Consider the following 21,306-nt stretch of genomic DNA (forward strand, 5'->3'; position numbering starts at 1 on the left):
GTGACGTACGTTAAGGGTGTGACGTAGATCAAGGTCGAAGCCAACTCGATGCGTCGAACACAGGCGCTGCCCCCCCCCTCCCCGCCACCACCACCACAACCAATTCCAACTCGATGTGTTGACAGAAGGCGATACAAGCAAACAGTGGTCGTTGAAACTTTACGGAGTGCAGACGTGTACGCTCTCTGTCACGATGGATACCGTCCAAACTGGTGAAGAAGGACCGCTCATCAGTCGATGGATCTTCGTGGTATTCAGACGTATGTTTATTCTGTACAAACAGGTACAGAGTACACATGAAGGACAATATCAAACCCTGACTTTACAATGTATGCAATCTAGTTTCCTAATCTCAAAGTTGAATTCCATGTTCAAGGTCATGAACATAAATGAAAAATGTAAACCCTGTACCGTGCATTCCCACACACCAACCAAATGTAATTACGTCACTATGTCACACACACATACACACACAAAATTTCATATGAAAAAAAAAAATTCTGAACGATCCCTGCACCAGACACTTCAAGGTCACATCGCCTTGATGTTATTGAACAACAACAAAAAAGCAATTGATACGTCATAGTGGTGGGGGGAGGCCCAGAACCGAAAAAAAAAATTCTGAACGATCCATACACCAGACACTTCAAGGTCACATCGCCTTGACTTCACTAAACAACAACCAATAAAAAAGCAATTAATACGTCATAGTGGTGTGGGGAGGCCGAGAATCAGCTGTGAACCACTACTAATAATGTTTCCATACAAGCAATAAAAAGAACAATCGGCTCATTTCTACCTTGTTTCCTTTTCTTTATCTGTTCACAAATCTCATCATCATAATCAGATACTAAAAAATCTTTCTTCAATTTACTTACTAAACTATCCCAATCATGGACTTGAGAACGAATCTGTCTTTCTGAAATACAAATTCTATCATTCCGATTAGTTACTGGAAATTAATGTACAGACGAATGAGTATCGCTGTTGTTTTGAGGCCATCGTCACCCTCCCATTTTTATTTCACAACGCACCTTTTATATCTTTTCACCAACGAAAAGAATATGGAAAAGATATGTTCGCATGGAGTAAATTGCTGAAAATCAATAATCAAAATGGAAGATATTGACATTCTTTGAACTGTTTCTACAAATAACTGTAGAAAACAAAAAAAACTGAATAATTTTGTATCTGACAGAGCTTTGATAAATTCTGCAACTTTCTGCCAGTTTCTCGACTCTCTATCTCTCACAATTTGAATACTTTCAGATGGGTATAACCGCATTGAAACATTGGCCAACACCTATATATAAAAATTCAAACAAATATCCTGACGAGTGAAACAATGTACAAAAAAGAGGTTCGCTGTATTTTCAAGTAGGAATGCTACTTTTCGAGGGGAAACCCCTCTAGTCTTCCTCATCTTCAAGAGGAAGATAAAACTGTTTTATCTTCCTCTTGAAGATGATCACTTGGTGATCGAATCACGTGTCGAGGTGTAAAAATAACGATTTGGTGTTGGGAAAAAACTTCAGTAATATTCATTACCACATCAAAGGTTCCAAACAGTATATCACAAGTACACTTGTAGGTATTGTAAAAATTTATGATAATTATCCAGTGCAATGTTTGTAGATGCAAGGGGTCATATTTTAAGAATAGTTGAAATATAAGTTATAATATTATGATCCGAATTATTTTTGTTATATCGCAGCCATAGGTGTACTACATGTAAAAGAGTATAAGAAAAATACAATGTGGAAATTATATAGAGAATCAAAAACAATGAGAATGTTAGACCACCCGAACATATTGAAATTATTTCGAGTCATCGAAACGAAAACAACCTATCACATTGTTATGGAATACGCCTCGGGGGTGATATGTTTGATTACATTGTCCGCCACGGTAGGATGGATGAAAGGGAAGCCAGGGCGAAGTTTAGACAGATTGTCTCTGCGGTGGAGTACTGCCACATGAAGAAGATTATCCACAGGGATTTGAAAGATGGAAACATATTGTTTGATAGCGAAATGAACGTAAAAATTGCCGACTTCGGTTTCGCAAGAGAATTCACCCCGGGAATCAAAGTAAATACATTTTGTGGTAGCCTACATTTTGCAGCTCCCGAGATGTTCATGAATATAGAATACGATGGGCCTGAAGTTGATGTTTGGTCATTAGGCATCATATTATTCTTTCTCGTGACAGGTACTTTACCCTTTAACGGTTCAACACTACCAGAAATAAGGCTGCAAGTGCTTTTTGGCAAATGTGTGATCCCTTCTTATGTGAGCACGGACTGTGCAAATATCCTGAAGACGCTATTGGTTAGAGATCCTCTCAAAAGGCCTAACTTACAGATAATCCGGAAAGATAAGTGGTTGAATCAGGAATCTGAAAATTCGAATCCTATGTAGAAATATGAACAACAGGTACACTATCAAGTGCCATTTAATAGTAATGATAATAGTACTCCAGTTGGTCGGCAGTCGAATATTGTTTGTGACAGAATGTAAGACATCTTGACAAACGAAGTAGAGCTACAAAAGCGAACAGACCCCAAAATGGAATAAATGGAACAACGGATGCAGTCCACAAAATTCGCATCAATTTCAAATTGATGCAGATCATTATTGTATCTGATATTTTTCATCTTTTATTATATCGTTACCAATATTTCTCGCATTTTCTATTTCTTATAAGTGAAACGTAGTAATTGTACCTGATCCCTTTTTTTGTTTTAGTATTCGATAGAGAAGAATAAAGAGATATTTGTTCTGTCAATGCTCAAAATATATTTTGTGATGAACCTTGTAATATTCGATATATGGTATTTCTCTTGCCTGAAATTTCTTGTGATAATTCATGTGAAAGGTGTTTCAATTTTCTATGCAATGTTTTTGAGTTTCACACATTTCGGTAAAATCAACGTCGAGCGCGGCTATTCGCACATAAAAGTATCTACTAAAGCGCTAAAATGAAAAGTGGAACTATTACGAAAAAAGAATTAACGACTTTGGCTCGTTCCTTAACCCAGCAGGAATGAGAAAACATAGAGCTTGGGAGAAAACAAAACAAGGAACAAAGAACCAAGACGATTCGAGGAAATTGAGTTGAATCAACCAACGAGAAAATTGATGCAAAAAAAATATACAAAATGTAGATGATGAAATCATTTGTATAGTATTTTGAGAACGTATAAAACATTGGCTGACAAGGCACATGATAGAAGTGAAATAATCTTGCTACAAACAATCTGAAAGATGCGCGAGTGAAACAGGGAAAGAGTTATTGGGACTGTGTTAGACTAATTAGTTTCTAACTCGAACGACCATAATGTTCCAATTTTTTTTTGGAAAGGTACTGGGTCTCCTACGAGTACGCGATATCTCAGCACCAGCTGAAAAAATTACTGATATCATAATCGAACAGTCAGCATTCGGGTGTTCCAATTACCTGAATAATTATTCGAGTATAATATATGCGAAGTCAATTCGAATGGAATAAAAATTAAATAGTAACCGAACGTCGACAGTTTCTTTGTATGGCAAGGGCGGTGTGGTATTCATACGAGGTCTACTCCTTATTTTTATGTGGGAGGTTTTATATGATATTAAGTAGTAATTTTATCAGCACGGTACATCAGTCTTTTATTCAGCTCTTCGAATTGACTTCGTGAATATTCGTTCGAACAATGCAGTGACATTACTACCAATAGAGCTGTCATCGGACGCATGGCAGATGTGTAACATTGGATTCCTTTTGTATAAGTTATATGCACAAAAAACAAATTATGACAGGATTTGATATGTCATAATGTGGAGATGAAATATTACGAATTTTTTCCGGATTCCATGTTGTTTATTCGACCTGTTCAAAAAGTAAAAAGAAGAGATTTTGTGTTGGCTGCGGACGAGATGGCGTCATGAGAGCTCAGTGCCCAAGGTGTTCGGGAAACGGTCATGGCGACGAAGCTACCGGACGTCGCTCTACAGGCCAATCCTGGTTATCTTCCATAGCCGGTTTAGCTGGACACGGTTGAAACCGCTTTAAAAAACCTAGAGTAGACTACCTTTTGAGTGAAGTATCTGGAGATCGAAGACCATATGTTGAAGTATATATTTTTGAAGGCCGACAGGGTTGGCAAAAACTGCAACAAATGGGCATAATGACTTTGTCTAACGAAACATCCGTTTCCATCATGGTGGCAAGTAGAGCTTCATGTGAGGCTATCGGCATGGTGAGTCTACCTATTGACTTGCAGGGTAAAGTGAAGGTCATCAACTGTCTAGTCGTACCAGAGGTGGATATGGGTATTATTCTAGGTATTGATTTTTGGAAAAGTATAAGAGTCGTTCCAACCTTCTCTTCAGGATGTTGGGAGTTTGAGCAGTCTAGGTTGCACGGTATTTTAACGAAGGAATTATTATCTCCAGATCAGAAGGAGCTTTCGAATCAGTTAGTTAGAAAAAGTTTTGAGAAAATACATTTTTCATTCATTTCCCCTTCATTGGGTGTGCTGCACGTTGAGATTCTGCCCTTCTGACTTATCACGACATCTTTATTTTTCCTTTGTCGATGAATTTTGCATTCATTTCCCTTTCATTTGATGAGCTGCACGTTGAGATTCAACTATGAATAAAGAAGATGTGGCCTAGTGCCCTTCTGACATGTTAGGCCATCTTTGATTTTTCTCTGTCGATGAAATCTGCATTCGTTTCCCATAACGAATAAACGCACGTAAAACAGTTAAAAGGCATGCAAAACGGTCGAAACGCATGTGAGACGTTCTAAACGCACGTAAAACGGTTGAAACGCATGTAAAACCGTCGAATACTTCGCTTTTCCCATTTTTGATCATTAAATAAACAATACGCAACTCCGCGACACCTTCTCCTGATAATGCTAACTTGGTTAACAACGATACGACTTATTATTTTTTTGACATGTAGGAACGCTAGACTTCTGTTAAACCGACTTGTTTTTTTTCAAATGATGTATTTTGAAATGACCTATATATACATTGATACTATGTTTTTTTCTGAAATGATGTATTTTTAGACACCCTGTACACATTGAGGGACCGCATCACTACATTTTGTTGGTTGAGCTTTGATTTTTCATCACTAGTTTCTGCTTTCTATGAATATTTAATTCGTTTTCATATTTCTCGAAGATATCATTTCTATAGAAAAAATTGTCAAAATCGAATAATAAACCGTGCTGAGAGAATATATTGGTGTATTGGGTTTCAAATCGACCTGGAATTTTATGAGTTTCATACCCAATTTGCATATTTTCCATATCAGATGTAACCTCTCAATTATCGTCATTACCTTCTTCCATTCTGCTTGGGTGGTCAGTCAATTTAGAAAGTCATTAACTCCGGCTTTCTGATTGGTTGAGAACTCTGTTGCGATAGTGAGAATAATCCTATATAAACGCCAAAATTTTAACAATTATTCATTGATAGTGGCGGTGTTCAAGAGAATTGTGTGTGTATTGAAATTGACAGTGTTTGTGTGGTAGCAGATTTGGTGTCGATTGAATCGCTGAACAATGGACGGTAAATACTTTTTGTCAAAGAGGCCTGTTGCGAACGTTGGGGATAAACGCGAAATCGTTTCAGAATTGAAGAAAGGGAGCCCACCAAGTAAAACAACGGTCGATATCAAAAAGAAGATGAAAGAACTTTTTGGCGATGATTCGGACGAAGAGAATTCAATTATGGCATCAGAGAAGTTCCGTTTGAAAATGTTATCGTCGTTGAAATCGTCTCCAGGAAGAAATAAATTGGTGGATTCTCAGAAAAAGTTACCAGCATCCGTAAGAACGGAACATTCGGACATAGCTGAAAATATAACAGAACTGAACCGATTACCGGTTGCTCTGCTCATTCGAATGGAGAGAACACCGACATATATTCTGGTATGAGGATTCAATCTGATGGGGTGGTTAGATGCACGAAGAAAAAAAGGTGTACTGATGGCTCCAAGAGGGATAATGAACCGTGGAAGCCGATGGAGAATAGTAAGATTCCGGCGGATAGGCCCATGAAGACGTTTGGCGTTGATAGGGATGAAGTGAATTCAATCCTGGCATCACAGGTGTTCCGTGTGAAAATGTTATCTCCGTTGAAATCGCCTTCAAGAAGGGATGAATTTTTGGAAACTCAGAAAATTATTTCGATAGATATGAGTAACACGAATGCTAAAATGGAACGTTCGGACATGACTGAAATTCTACCGCCGATTCAGGAATATGACCCACGCAACTTCGTACCTTGTGGAAAATGTAATAGAACTAAACCGATTACCGGAAAGAGAGTGCAAAAAACTGTTTACTCGAATGGACAGAACACCGACATATCTTCGGGTACGAAGATCCAGTCTGACGAGAAGGCGAATAGCACGGAACAAAAGAGGTGTACTGATGGTTCCAAGAGGAAAAATGAACTTTGTAAACCGACGATGGAGAAGAGTAAGATCCCGGCGGATAGACCTATGAAGGTTCGATTCGACAAAGAAAAGGGAAGGATGAATAAAAAAACGTGTACTAATGACAAAGTCACGAAGGAAGGCGCACGGTTTCCTGAATTTTCCGCTTTGAAACGAAAATATGTTGAGCTGGATCATGAGGGTGACTTACCGCAAAAACGTTTGAAATTAGAAAAAGCCGAGATAAATTCTGGAAAAGTGCAAACAAATAAGAACCGCCCCGCACTTTTCAGCGACACACCACCATGGGCAGCAAGATTATTGAAAATTGGACTGTTGGAAGACATGACTGGAGGTCCTAGGCCCATTCAGAAACATGACACACGTATCTTCGTACCTGGAAGACAGTGCAGGAAACTATTCATTCGAATGGAAGGACTACAGTCGAGGAGAAGGATAAAGGGTGTTTTGAATTTCCGAATTCAAAACGGAAATATATAAACGTGGATCGCGAAGGTGACCTTCCGGTGAAATGTTGGAATTTGAAGAACGAAGCACCGAAATCTGATAAAGTGCAAACAATTAAGGATGGTCCTGCACCTTTCAGAGACACACCACCATGGGCAGCAAAATTGATAGAAATGGGACTGTTGGAGCCACTAAACGATTCGTCACCTATTTTCTTGCCGCCTAGAAAAATATTGGGCCCGGAATGAATTACGACATGCAACGAATGTTTGTGAAGTTAAACAAAGGTTTTCTGGATGATAAACCCACCGTAAACTGACGGAGGGTCTTCCCTCGTATCTTGGTATAATAATGCAGATAATAAAATGGATGATGCAACAAATTGTTTTTGGAAGAATGATATTTTGATGTTTGGACCACTGAACGTTTCGTGTCCATTGATAAACGGGAAGTACGGATACTATCAATGGAATACGATGATTTCTAAATACGCGATTAGACAAGGGTTATTGAATATTCACAAACGAATATTATTGTTATTATAAAGGGATACATAGTTATTCAATTTTTTTCATTGTACTATGACAGTCTGCAAAATAAATTAAGTAACAAGTGGAGAAAATTATTTTGGCAGTTTCATCAATTTCATAACTGAACAACACGAAATATATGAATAGTACTGGTGTTTTCTCCCAACACTGAACCAATATTCTTATCATTTTGCGATCGAAACACGTGTGGAGGTGTTACAATACGGGTTTGATGATGAGGAAATACTCCAGTTATATTCGAAACTACAATATGTGGCCTAGTGCCTTTCTGACATATTAGGCCATCTTTGTTTTTTCTCTGTCGATGAATTTTGCATTCGTTCACCTTTCATTCGATGTGCTGCACGTTGAGATGCGACTATTGATAACGAAGATGTGGCCTGGTACCCTTCCGACATGTTAGGCCATCTTTGCTTTTTCTATGTTGATGAATTTTGCATTCATTTCCCTTTCGTTTGATGTGCTGCACGTTGCGATGAACTATGAGTAACGAATATGTGGCTTAGTGCCCCTCTTACATGTGAGGCCATCTTTGTTTTTTCTCTGTCGATGAATTTTGCATTCGCTTCCCTTTCATTCGATGTGCTGCACGTTGAGATTCAACTATGATTATCGAAGATGTGGCTCAATGCCCCTCTGACATATAACGCCATCTTTGTTTTTTTTGTCGTTGAATTTTGCATTCGTTTCCCTTTCATTCGAAGTGCTGCACGTTCAGATTCAAATATGATTATCGAAGATGTGGCTTAGTGCCCCTCTGACATATAACGACATCTTTGTTTTTTGTCGATGAATTCTGCATTCGTTTTCCTTTCTTCAGATGTGCTGCCCGTTGAGATTCATCTATGATTGACGAAGATGTGGCCTAGTGCCCTTCTGACATATTAGGCCATCTTTGTTTTTTCTCTGTCGATAAATTTTGCATTCATCTCCCTTTCATTTGATGTGCTGCACGTTGAGATTCAACTATGATTTTCGAAGATGTGGCTTAGTGCCCCTGTGTTATATAAAGCCATTTTGGTTTTTTCCCTGTCGATCAAGTTTGCATTCGTTTTCTTTTCAATCGATTTGCTGCAGTTGAGATTCAACTATTAATATCGAAGGTGCGGCCTAGTGCCCTGCAGATATGTTGGGCCATCTTTGTTTTTTCTCTGTCGATAAGTTTTGCATTCATTTTTCTTTCATTCAATGTGCTGCACGTTGAGACTCAACTATAATTAACGGAGATGTGGTTCAGTGCCTTGTTTTTTCTCTGTCGATAAATTTTTCATTCATTTCCCCTTCATTTGGTGTGCTGCACGTTGAGATTCTGCCCTTCTGACTTATCACGTTATTTTTATTTTTCCTTTGTCGATGAATTTTGCATTCATTTCCCTTTCATTTGATGAGCTGCACGTTGAGATTCAACTATGAATGAAGAAGATGTGGCCTAGTGCCCTTCTGACATGTTAGGCCATCTTTGATTTTTCTCTGTCGAAGAAATCTGCATTCGTTTCCCATAACGAATAAACGCACGTAAAACAGTTAAAAGGCATGTAAAACCGTCGAATACTCCGCTTTTCCCATTTTTGATCATTAAATAAACAAAACGCAACTCCGCGACACCTTCTCCTGATAATGCTAACTTGGTTAACAACGATATGACTTATTATTTTTTTGACATGTAGGAACGCTAGACTTCTGTTAAACCGAATTGTTTTTTTCAAATGATGTATTTTGAAATGACCTATCTATACATTGATACTATGGTTTTTTCTGAAATGATGTATTTTTAGACACCCTGTACACATTGAGGGACCGCATCGCTACATTTTGTTGGTTGAGCTTTGATTTTTCATCACTAGTTTCTGCTTTCTATGAATATTTAAACTCTTGCGAAACCAAGTACTGTGCAATAGAGCTGGAATGCTTGGCTGTTATCTGAGCAATAAAAAAAAATTCGCTGTTTTTTGGAGGGGGTCCATTTTCAGGTTGTTAGTGACCACGCCAGTCTCAAGTGGCTAGCTTACTTGAAAGTTCCATCTGGGAGGCTTGGACGTTGGGTATTGCAACTCCAAGCCTACGATTTTGAAGTGGTGCATAGGAAGGGTAAATATCATCAAGTCCCAGATGCGTTATCGCGAGTAGTTACTCTGTTAGATCTGGTCGATGTTAACAGTAGGTATTGGCGGCAGCTGGAAAATGTTGAGATCATACCTGTTCGGTATCCATTATGGAAAATCGAGGCAGGTAAGCTCTTCAAGTATGTGTTGAGTAGAGGATCTCACTTAGAGGAGACTTTTGAATGGAAACTAGTGGTCCCAAGGACAAAGAGAGGAGAGGTACTCATTGAGTGTCACGATGACATTACGGCAGGGCACTTTGGTATTTCCAAAACTTCACAGAGAGTTGCCCAAACTTATTATTGGACGAGTATGAAGAAAAAAGTTGCGAAATACCAGAGCAGAGGGCTCCATCTGGTATTATGGGTACAAGGAAGGTGACCCGACCTTGGCAAGTTGTGTGCACTGACATCATGGGACAGTCCCCTTCAATTTCTCACAGAAATAGGTTTTTGTTGGTTGTAGCAGATGTCTTCACGAAATATTCCTTATTATTTCCTCTCAAAACAGCTACTATTGCTGTTATTCAACGCCATATTGAAATTGAAGTTTTTATGGTTTACGGGGTTCCAGAATATCTGCTGTGTGATAATGGTAGACAGTATGTAGGTAAATCATTCAGAAGTATGGTTAAGGGATACAACTGTACTATGATTCTCAACCCTCTTTATCATACGCAGAGTAATCCTACCGAGAGGATAAATCGGGTACTCAAAACCATGATCAGATCCTACGTAGGAGACAATCATCGGAATTAGAACCTACACTTGCCTAAGCTAGGTTTCGCCCTTCGGACCGCAGTCCATGAAGTTACAGGCTATACACCGGCTTATCTCAATTTTGGGAGGGAGTTGAATCTCTCAGGAAAATCTCCACATGATTCAACGCCATTGGAAGGTTCACCGGAATTTGAGGTCGATGAAAGGAGTGCTTTAGCTAAGCATGTTGAAGAACTTGAAGGCGTTCGTAATGAGGTGAAAAATAGATTGAATTCGGCTTATAAGAAAAGTGCGGACAGGTATAATTTGCAAATAAGACCTGTGACCTTTGGTAGGGGAGACACGGTTATGGTAAGAAATCATGTTTTATCGGATGCAGATTTATTCAATAAGTTTTCCGTGAATGTAGGAAGATAGCTTGCAGATAAAATAAGTAAACCCAGTACGAATATTCCAGAACAAACTCATAATACAAATTCACTCTTCCTTACATCAGTTACTGATAACGAGATCGGAGAAATAATATACTCTCTGAAAAATAGAAAATCGCCGGGACATGATGGTATCAGAGCAGAAGAACTCAAGGAAATAGCAACTGAAGTCACACCCTAACTAACACTTTTAATGAATAATATATTTCAAACCAGTCAATGTCCAAACACGTTCAAAAAATCGATAGTCATACCCATATTTAAAAAAGGAAAACCGGAGGTAGTCAGTAACTACAGGCCAATATCTCTTGTTACAAGTTTCAATAAGGTATTCAAAAAAGCACTGAATTCGAGGATAGCTTCATACATTGATAAATATAGGCTTATTTCTTGCAAACAATATGGTTTTAGAAAAGGTCTCTCAACTAATGATGCAATTGCTGCACTAACAGGGGAAATTAACGGACACATATATCAGAGACGGCGGGCATTGTGTGTATTTTTAGACTAAGTAAAAGCTTTCGACACTGTTGACCACGATCAGTTGTTGGAGGTATTAAATGAATCAGGAATACGAAGCAAAACACAACTACTTTTCAGAAGTTATTTGAATAGCAGAAGGCAAATAGTGAAAGTGAACAATATTCTCAGTTCTGAAAGAGAAATTACTTATGGTATACCCACAGGGTACTGTGATTGGACCTATATTATTTTCATTATATATCAACAGCCTACATACCATGAAGGTAGATGGTTCCATTTACAGTTCTGTAAATGATACGGCCATAATATATACTGATGATGATTGGGAAAAATCTAAAATGGAAGTTGAAACCCAAATTAATGTATCACAATCAATTTTGAAAAAACAAAATGTCTACTCTTTGCAAATTAGGAAAATCAACTACCCAACTATAAAGAATCAATAATGAATAACCACGAAAAAAAAAAAATTGAAGTCCTAAGAACAGACCATGATAAATACCTGGGAGTCACAATTGATTCACATCTCAGATGGAATGAACATATTGAAGGAATAACTGAATCATTGAGATGTTTTATTGTATATTCTCAAGTACTTGAGATCCGTTCTCGATATCAATCACCTCAAAATAATATACTGCGCATTGGTACAATCTAGGCTGCTTCAATATGCCATACTCATCAGTTGGGGTGGCATATTAGACATCCACCTGAGAAAAGTTGAGGTATTACAAAAAAAATAATTAAATTATGTACAATAGAAATAATGACTAACCCTCTAATTATATTTTTAGAGATTCAAAGCTACTTGATGTACGACAGTTATATATGTATAATATAATATTGTATATCTTCAAAAATTAAACATCTCTTCAGAAAATCGGTCATGATTATAATACTTGCACTAAAACAAAAGGTAATGTACAGCTATACGCACAAAAAAGTCAATTGGGCTTCACTCTCACAAATACCAGAGTGTAAAAATTTGTAATTACCTACCTGATCTGTACACAACATACATTCATAAAATAAATAATATTAACCTGATGAAAACCATCTTCAAAAAGTATGTATGTACCTGAAGATTAGTTGGTATGCCAAATTCATTTCTGAAATACAAATTCTATCATTCCGATTAGTTACTGGAAATTAATGTACAGACGAATGAGTATCGCTGTTGTTTTGAGGCCATCGTAACCCTCCCATTTTTATTTCACAACGCACCTTTTATATCTTTTCACCAACGAAAAGAATATGGAAAAGATATGTTCGCATGGAGTAAATTGCTGAAAATCAATAATCAAAATGGAAGATATTGACTTTCTTTGAACTGTTTCTACAAATAACTGTAGAAAACAAAAAAAACTGAATAATTTTGTATCTGACAGAGCTTTGATAAATTCTGCAACTTTCTGCCAGTTTCTCGACTCTCTGTCTTTCATAATTTGAAAACTTTCATATGGGTATAACCTCATTGAAACATTGGCCAACACCTACATATAAAACTTCGAATAAATATCCTGACGAGTGAAACAATGTACAAAAAAGAGGTTGGCTGTATTTTCATTCCATTAAAAATTAAATTGTGGTATTTCAGAACTATCAGTTCAGAACTATCAATTATTCCTAAAGGATGTGTTTCCCCTCGAAAAGTAGCATTCCTATCGGAAAGAGAGGCTACTTCATATCATGAAACCCACAAAATCCTCATATTCTATCCACTTGAAGGTATTGTAAAGATTTATGATGATTATCCAGTGCAATGTTTGTAGATGTCAGGGGTCAAATTTTAAGATTAGTTGAAATATAAGTTATAATATTTTGATCCCAATTATTTTTGTTATATCGCAGCCATAGATGTACTACATGTATAAGAGAAATACCTAATACCAACATCTAGCTATGATTATAGTATTATTCATAATTATTTTGCATACTTCCAGGTGAAGTTTTCGTGGTTTTCATTCGTCTACAAGTGTAGAACACAACTATAATACTGATAATAATTCACTGAATTGATAATGTTGGTATTTCCCCTTCAAGGAGTAGATTTATACTCTGTTATAAAAAAATTGTGAGACGTCACGAGACGCCTGGCAGATGTCAAACATCGGAATTATTTTGTAAAAGTGATATGCATCAAAGAACAGATTACGACAGAAATGATATAATGTAAAAATTGAATTTTATGATTTTTTTCCAGAAATAGTTCTCATTTCACTTCCTGAATTATCACTGATGTAAGTACTGTTTCACGCATGGAACTTTGAGCTGCTGTAGCTCGACAACGATACATTTTTGAGCTTCACACTAGCACTTTCTATTATACTCATTAAAAACTTACCATTTCCCGAAATTCAGAAAATTTCACGGGTATCTAGAAACTCATCTATGTCGTTGGTAAATTCAATTTGAGCCAGTTCAATAGAGATACTTGAAAATCCACCAAAAAATTTCAGGTACCTGTACAAGTACCGGAACAGGTAAATATTTTCTACCTACTTACTTTCAGGTACCTAAGCTTTCAGGTACCTACTTGGTCGTATATAACACATCGCTTTGACGAACTTACTAGAAATGATTCTATCATTATACTATATCATATGATCAACGAGTTGTGTGCATGAAATTATTGTCTGTTGTGAAGAGAAGATTCCTGTACAGAAAAACATCAGAAATACAAAGTGAATTGCGAAATGGAGTGCACTAGAAGTCTATTTAGGAACGTTTCTCCACTTCCCAGAAATGACATTGCAGACGAATCGACTGAGAGAGACTCAGCATCTACAAAAGAAAACTCTATGCAGAAGAAGGATACAACAATTGGCAGATACAAATTATTCGAGACCATTGGCGAAGGATCCTTTGCACAAGTCAAACTGGCCATCGACGAACTCACCGGTAGGAAGGTTGCGATCAAGATCATGGACAAGACTCATCTTAAGCCTGATTCAATGTGGAAATTATATAGAGAATCAAAAACAATGAGAATGTTAGACCACCCGAACATTTTGAAATTATTTCGAGTCATCGAAACAAAAACAACCTATCACATTGTTATGGAATACGCCTCGGGGGGAGATATGTTTGATTACATTGTCCGCCACGGTAGGATGGATGAAAGGGAAGCCAGGGCGAAGTTTAGACAGATTGTCTCTGCGGTGGAGTACTGCCACAAGAAAAAGATTATCCACAGGGATTTGAAAGATGGAAACATATTGTTTGATAGCGAAATGAACGTGAAAATTGCCGACTTTGGTTTCGCAAGAGAATTCACCCCGGGAATCAAAGTACATACATTTTGTGGTAGCCTACATTTTGCAGCACCTGAGATGTTTATGAATATTGAATACGATGGGCCTGAAGTTGATGTTTGGTCATTAGGCATCATATTATACTTTCTCGTGACAGGTACTTTACCCTTCAACGGTTCAACACTACCAGAAATAAGGGTGCAAGTGCTTTTTGGCAAATGTCTGATCCCTTCTCATGTAAGCACGGACTGTGCAAATATCCTGAAGACGCTTTTGGTTAGAGATCCTCTCAAAAGGCCTAACTTACAGATAATCCGGAAAGATAAGTGGTTGACTCAGGAATGTGAAAATTCACATCCTATGTAGAAATATGAACATCATTATCATCATTACTGATGCAGATAGTCCACAAATTCGCATCAATTTCAAATTGATGCAGATCATCATTGTATCTGATATTTATCATCTTTTATTATATCATTACCAATATTTCTCGCATTTTCTATTTCTAATAAGTGGAACGTAGTAATTGTACCTAATCTCTTTTTTTGTTTCAGTTTTCAATAGAGGAGAATAATGAGTTTCCGCTTTCAGTGGAACGTAGTAATTGTACCTAATCTCCTGGAAAACAGACAGAAATTTTTAAGTAGTTTTAGTTTGAAAAGATTCGTATTTCAGGCAACTGTACCAAACTTCATGACAAATTAAGCAGGAATTCCTTTATCTTATCAAATTTTTTTATATCACTTTCTAAATAACTTCCAATCTTTCACGAAGATCTTCAATTGCTAATAGATGTATTCTGATTTCATTATTCTTATTAGGAATGTAGGTTTGTTCAATATTGCTCTACAACTTTTCACGTTTGATATACATATGTATGTATACATGTTATATTTGGTTTTCAAATATAAGCTTTTTGAAAACACAATTTATTTTTGTTCACAAATATAATTATTGAACTTCATGAGCTGAAGTGAATTATACAAGTAATAATAACTTATGAACGCTGACTTCGGGTCTTGCCTGCTTTTATAGGTAATTCCCACTGGAAGTCCTTTGTGTTCTATTTCTAGACTGGTAAACAGGAAATGCTGAGTCTTTGCTGATTTCAAGGTTCTTCTATAACTGCACCATTAATACGACGTAGTTCTGGATAATGAGCCATTGTATAATTTCATATAACAGCTCCCCTTTTTATGAAAAAGTTGATGCTATACCTTGCAGCTACTTTTCAGGCATAATTCTTGTTAGAATTTGAGTTGAGTTCGATTTCTTCTTCGTCGGGTTCTTCAATATGATAGCTAGGTCTTTTTCTAGGGAAGAATCTGGTTATAGCTCTGAATTTACTTCGCGTACTTGGTGCTGGAGGTGGTGGTCCATCATTTCTTGATGTCATAATACCAATTCTCACAATTCTATTATTTTTACATTTACAAAAACAATATAATATAATCAAAAACATTACAAGAGCAATTGTTACATAGGTAATCCATGAAATATGTTTTGAGACGAAAGGTTCATTAATCAATTTATCTAATTGAGAATATTCATTGAATTTGAATTGAGCTGTATTTAAATCATCAGCATTTATTTTATTTAACTTCAGAGGTTTCAGTTTTGGGAAATTTTGTTTTTCAGGTAGTCCTGAACAACATTGATATGGAATTTTTATTTCATTCATTTTATATGTAATATTTTTACTTGAATAGAATAGCTTTTTGGCATGTACTCTTGTGCTGCCAATGAATGCATTACAATTTTCATTCATTTTCAAAATTGAATTTGTTTCTATAATATTCGTTTTTGATTCTTTGTTACACGTTACAGTAATTGGTAATGGGTCTGAAACTAGAATTAACCATGTATTAAATTCTATTTCATAGGCATTATAATCTTTTGCAAAAAGAAGGCTCATTTTACAAACTTTTGGTAGTTGTAACAAATGTCTGACTATTTGAGCTTCACAAATAGCAGTGTTATCAATAGGATAAGGCAAAAGTCTTTCACAAATTTTTCCTCTATAAAATAAGGGTTTACAATTTTCAAAATTGGGTATGATCACGTATGATAATGATTCATCATCTTTTCCTATGTACTTTATATTAGTAGGTATGATATGATGTAATCCGGTTCTATTATCCAATATAGGAATTGGGTAAAGTCGGTACACTCTGTATATTTCAGGTTCAACAAGGGGTATTTTCAAAACATATACAATTTTTGATTCTGTTTGAAAAGCTACAAGTTGTATTATTTCAAGGTATTTAGCTACTGAACTTATTTTTGGTTGTAGAGGTAAAAAATTATTTTGTAATAGCATTGAGATTTCTTGAAGAGAATCTACTAAATCTTTTGGTTTTATATTCGATGGATGTATAATACGTAATTTAGCAAAAGTGATTGATTCTAAGATTTCATTTAGATAATCTTCTATGAAAATATAACTTTCTAAGAGTGATTCACATATTTCAATTGTTTTGTGCTTTGCTGTAATTAGTTGTAATTCATCAGACAACTCGTATATAGATTTTTTTATCTTTTTAATATCTTCATTAAAAGTAGCTTCATCAACTTGTAATTTTTGAATAGTCTCATTAAAGTTTCTTATTACTGAGGTTGTAACTGAAATTTGATTTTTTAATAAATTCTCGATTTGATGTTCATCTTTGTATAATTGGTTTATTGAATTTGTAAAATATTCTCCGTCTGAGGAATCAAGGTTTCCAGATATAGCTTTCCAAATACTTCCTACACCGTTTATTAATCCACGTTTTCGTCTCTGTTTTTCAGGCGAAAAATCTTCTGTATCCATTTTATTTGGAAATATTTAGATTCAAGCGAATTCGAAATTTGGTTGAGTACGTTAGTATGCGCTTTAATATCAGTATAAAAAGAAATCATCATTTGATTGTTGGTTTCAAATACTAAGATCATTTCATTTAAAATATTTTGATTATGATCTAGAGCTTTTCTTACGGGGTTTAAATCTTTGTATACCAGTAGCGTCCAATGGTCATTTGATATTTTTGAATGTCCTTCATCATGATAATACACTCCAATAGTGTTATTTATTGCTTGTAGTATATATTGTGATGCACACAGGGGTAGAATGATGAGTAGTAGTAGTTGTGATTGCATCTGTAAGAAATTAATCGTGATAGGGTTTCATTTTATCAAAATTTATTTTACTTTCTTGATTCGTTTCAAGGTTTTTGAGAAGGGCTGAGTTTTTATATAATTCAAGGATTTCAAAAGGTCCATTAAATTTGTTTTGTAACTTTGTACCTATTTGGCTTTCTTTGACATATACTTTCTCTCCTATTTTGAATTCATAGTGAGTTTGACTTATTTGTTCATCAAAACGTTGTTTTGCTTTTTCTTTACTTCTGTGAATTCTTTCTCTTGCTAGTTTATAAAAATATGATATTCGATTATTTAAATCACATATATATTTACTAATTAATTGTTCTTGGTTATATGTTTGCTCAGGGGGTCGTCCTGACGTATGTCCGAAGACGAGTTCGTATGGTGTGAAACCATGTGTTTTATTGGTCGAGTTATTATAGCATATGATTGCATATGGCAATATAGCTAGGGGATGTCCATCAGGGGTTTCTGCGAGATAGGCTCTGATCATTTCCGTCAAAGTTGCGTGGAATCTTTCTAAAGATCCGTTCGATTGAGGGTGGTCAATACTTGAGAATGTTAATTTCATGTTATAAAGTTGACATAAATCTTTCATCATGATATTGTTGAATTCTTTCCCTGAATCACAATGGATTCTAAGAGGGGTTCCATAGTGTTGGAAATATATCATAAGCGTATGGATTACTGATTTGGCTGATTTATTTTCGAGAGGATAGGCTTGTGTAAATTTAGTAAGTTCATCTCGAATTGTGAGGACGTATGTATTGGTTGGAATTTGTAAAATATCAATATTTATTCTTTCGGAAGGTGTTTTTGGTGTTTCAGTTATCACAAAAGGGTTTTTTAGATTTTTTCTACAAATTTTAGATTTTTGACAAATTTCACATTTTTTAATATACGTTTCTACATCTTTGGTTATTCCTTGCCATTCATATTTTTGTTTTATTCTTCTCAGAGTTTCATTTATTCCTTTATGAAGATTCGCTTTTCCATTATGATATTGATCTAAAATAATAGGTATTTGGTCTTTGTCGGGTGTTGTTATTAGATTTTCACAAAATATAAATTTTATGTTTTCAACGTCAGCTAAATTGTAAGATAAAATTTCTTGTAACGGTAAATCAGGATTATTTTCAACATAATAGATTTCATTGGGTTTGAATAGGTGTTGGTCAATATACAGGGATATGAACATGTGAGATAATGCATCATTTGGATCGAAAGGTGTTGCAATGATATGGTACTTGCGATTTTTCACAGTATTACTTGATAAGATGTTTATTTTCCTATATCCGAAGTCATAATTTTCTTCGAATAGGTCTTCTATAATTTTTTCATGTATTTCTTGAAGTTTGTTCTGTTGAAAAACAATTAATATATTTTTATGGTTCCGGTCTAGTAATTGGGAATTAGAAAATTTTATTTTCGAATAGTCGATTACCGATTTGGTTTGACATAGTGCATAAAAGTTTTTGAATTCTTCGGTGAGAGTTTCAGGAGAAATTTCAGTTTTTACTGAAGTTTAAGATTCGTTATCGCTGTTACTTGTAAATGATTTTCTATGAAATTCAGAAGCGTTTTTAAAATGTTTCACGGAACAAAGCGTCTGCGTTTTTATTATGTTTTCCAGGTTTGTAAATTATTTCTTAGTCATATTCTTCGAGTTTCAGTCTCCATCTGGCGAGTCTACTACCAGGGTTTTTATACTAAAGATCCATGTTAAGGGTTTATGGTCACAGAATAGTTTAAATTTTCTTCCGTATAAATATGGTCTAAAATGTTTCACGGCCCACACTATCGCGAGTAATTCACGTTCGATAGTGGAATATTTAGTTTCTGCAGGACATAATGTTCGCGATGCATAAGCAATGGGTAAATCATGACCTATGCGTCCTTGTGATAAAATTGCACCGAGGGCGAATGCACTTGCATCAGTTGTTAAAATAAATGGTTCAGTAAAATTGGGATAAATTAGTATCGGTGATTGGGATAGAATATGTTTTAATTGGTCGAATGCCTTTTTACATTCTTCGTCGAATAGGAAAGGGATGTCTTTTCGTAAAAGTTTTGTCATTGGTTTCGTGATTTTAGCAAAGTTTGGGATAAATCTACGATAATATCCGGCAAGTCCTAGAAATGATTTTATTTCTTTTTGATTGATCGGTTCTGGATATTTAGTTAATGCGTCGATTTTATCTGGATTTGGATTTACTTCGTGTTCTGTTATTTTATGACCTAAGTATGCCACTTCTTTTCTTAAAAATTCGCATTTACAGGGTTGAATTTTAAGATTAGCTTTTCTTAATCGTTTAAACACTTCGGTTAATCGAGAAATATGGTCTGGTAAGGTTGCGGAATATATTATGATTTCATCCATGTAAACTAGACATCTTTCGTTTTGGATTCCTAGCAGAATGTTATCCATTACACGCTGAAAGGTATTTGGAGAATTTTTTAATCCATATGGGGTTCTAGTAAATTCATAATGTCCGTTTTCTACTGAAAAAGCTGTTTTTGGAATATCTTGTTCATCTACTTCAATTTGGTGGAAACCTGAAGCAAGGTCTAAAGTTGTGAAATATGTACATTGTCCTAATTGATCTAATAAGTCACTTATATTCGGCAAAGGATACTTGTCAATAGTTACTTAATTTAGTTTTCTATAGTCAATGACTACTCTCCATTTTTGTTTTCCGGAGGCGTCAAGCTTTTTTGGCACTACCCATACAGGGGATGACCATGGTGAAATTGAGGGTCTTATGATATCTTGTTCAAGCATTTTTGAAATTTGGGACTTTACTTCTTCTTTATGGACATGAGGATATCGATAGGATTTTGTGAATATTGGTTTAGCATCTTTAGTATCAATTGTGTGTTTGATCTCATTAGTAAAAGTTAATTTATTACCTTCTGAATAGAAAATATCGGAGAATTCTAAACATAAATTTGTTATTAGTTCTTTCTCTTCGTCATTTAGATGTTCAAGTCTAAGGTTATTTTTTATTTCATGTCTTCGATCGATAATAGGTTCATTTTAATATTCATTGAAATGCATTAATTCAATATGATTTTTTGAATTTTCAATTGGTTCTAATTTTAAATCAGAAAAATCAATTGTTTTCGAAATTGCATTTGGGTTTGTTATTGTTGTAAGAAATTCACCTTTTTCATTTATTTTCATTAATGCGTTTGGTAGGCGTACTTTTTCTTTTTCAGAAACAAGCAATATTGCTTCGCAATTTTTTAAGTTGTAATTTAATTTGAAAATTTTTTCTGTTCGTGATTCAATTTCAATTATATTCATTACTTTTAGAATTTGAGTTACAGGGGTATTTATTTGGATTTCATTTTGTTGTTGTTCTGCAATTGGGTCAATTGCTTTCATTAATGGAACGGTTTTATAGCTCAATATTAATTTACGATTTTTGATATCAACAGTTCCTTGATAATGTTCTAGGAAGTCACATCCTAAAATTCCATCAAATTCGATGTCTAAATCACAAATATACACTTTATGTGGATCATTTGGTTGGAAATGAACGAGGGTTGATTCTGTTACAGGGATCTTTTCTTCAGTGATACCTGAGATTGTTAATTTTTCTGAAATTCGTTCTATGAGTGTTGCGGCTGTTTTAGGTTTCAAAATTGAAATACCTGCTCTCGTATCAATTAGTAACTTGAAAGTTTTTGTTATATCATGAATATAGT

The 21,306-nt window shown here is 35.4% G+C and overlaps 1 protein-coding gene and 1 pseudogene across 1 annotated transcript; both read left to right on the forward strand.

The window, feature by feature from the left end:
* The first annotated feature begins 1,913 nt into the window (after positions 1-1,913).
* On the forward strand, positions 1,914-2,420 carry LOC141487105 (MAP/microtubule affinity-regulating kinase 3 pseudogene; annotated as a pseudogene).
* Positions 2,421-13,848: 11,428 nt separating this feature from the next.
* LOC111515864 (MAP/microtubule affinity-regulating kinase 3-like) lies at positions 13,849-20,559 on the forward strand. Its single transcript, XM_074185880.1, has 2 exons — positions 13,849-14,777; positions 20,419-20,559. Exons 1-2 carry the CDS (start codon positions 13,891-13,893, stop codon positions 20,495-20,497), a joined length of 966 nt encoding a protein of 321 aa, XP_074041981.1. The 5' UTR covers positions 13,849-13,890; the 3' UTR covers positions 20,498-20,559.
* Positions 20,560-21,306: the final 747 nt, after the last annotated feature.

This window comes from Leptinotarsa decemlineata, unplaced genomic scaffold (genome assembly GCF_025532065.1).
Source record: "Leptinotarsa decemlineata unplaced genomic scaffold, Ldec_3_MD MMD2_tig00078363_RagTag_RagTag, whole genome shotgun sequence".
NCBI classification, from domain to species: domain Eukaryota; kingdom Metazoa; phylum Arthropoda; class Insecta; order Coleoptera; family Chrysomelidae; genus Leptinotarsa; species Leptinotarsa decemlineata.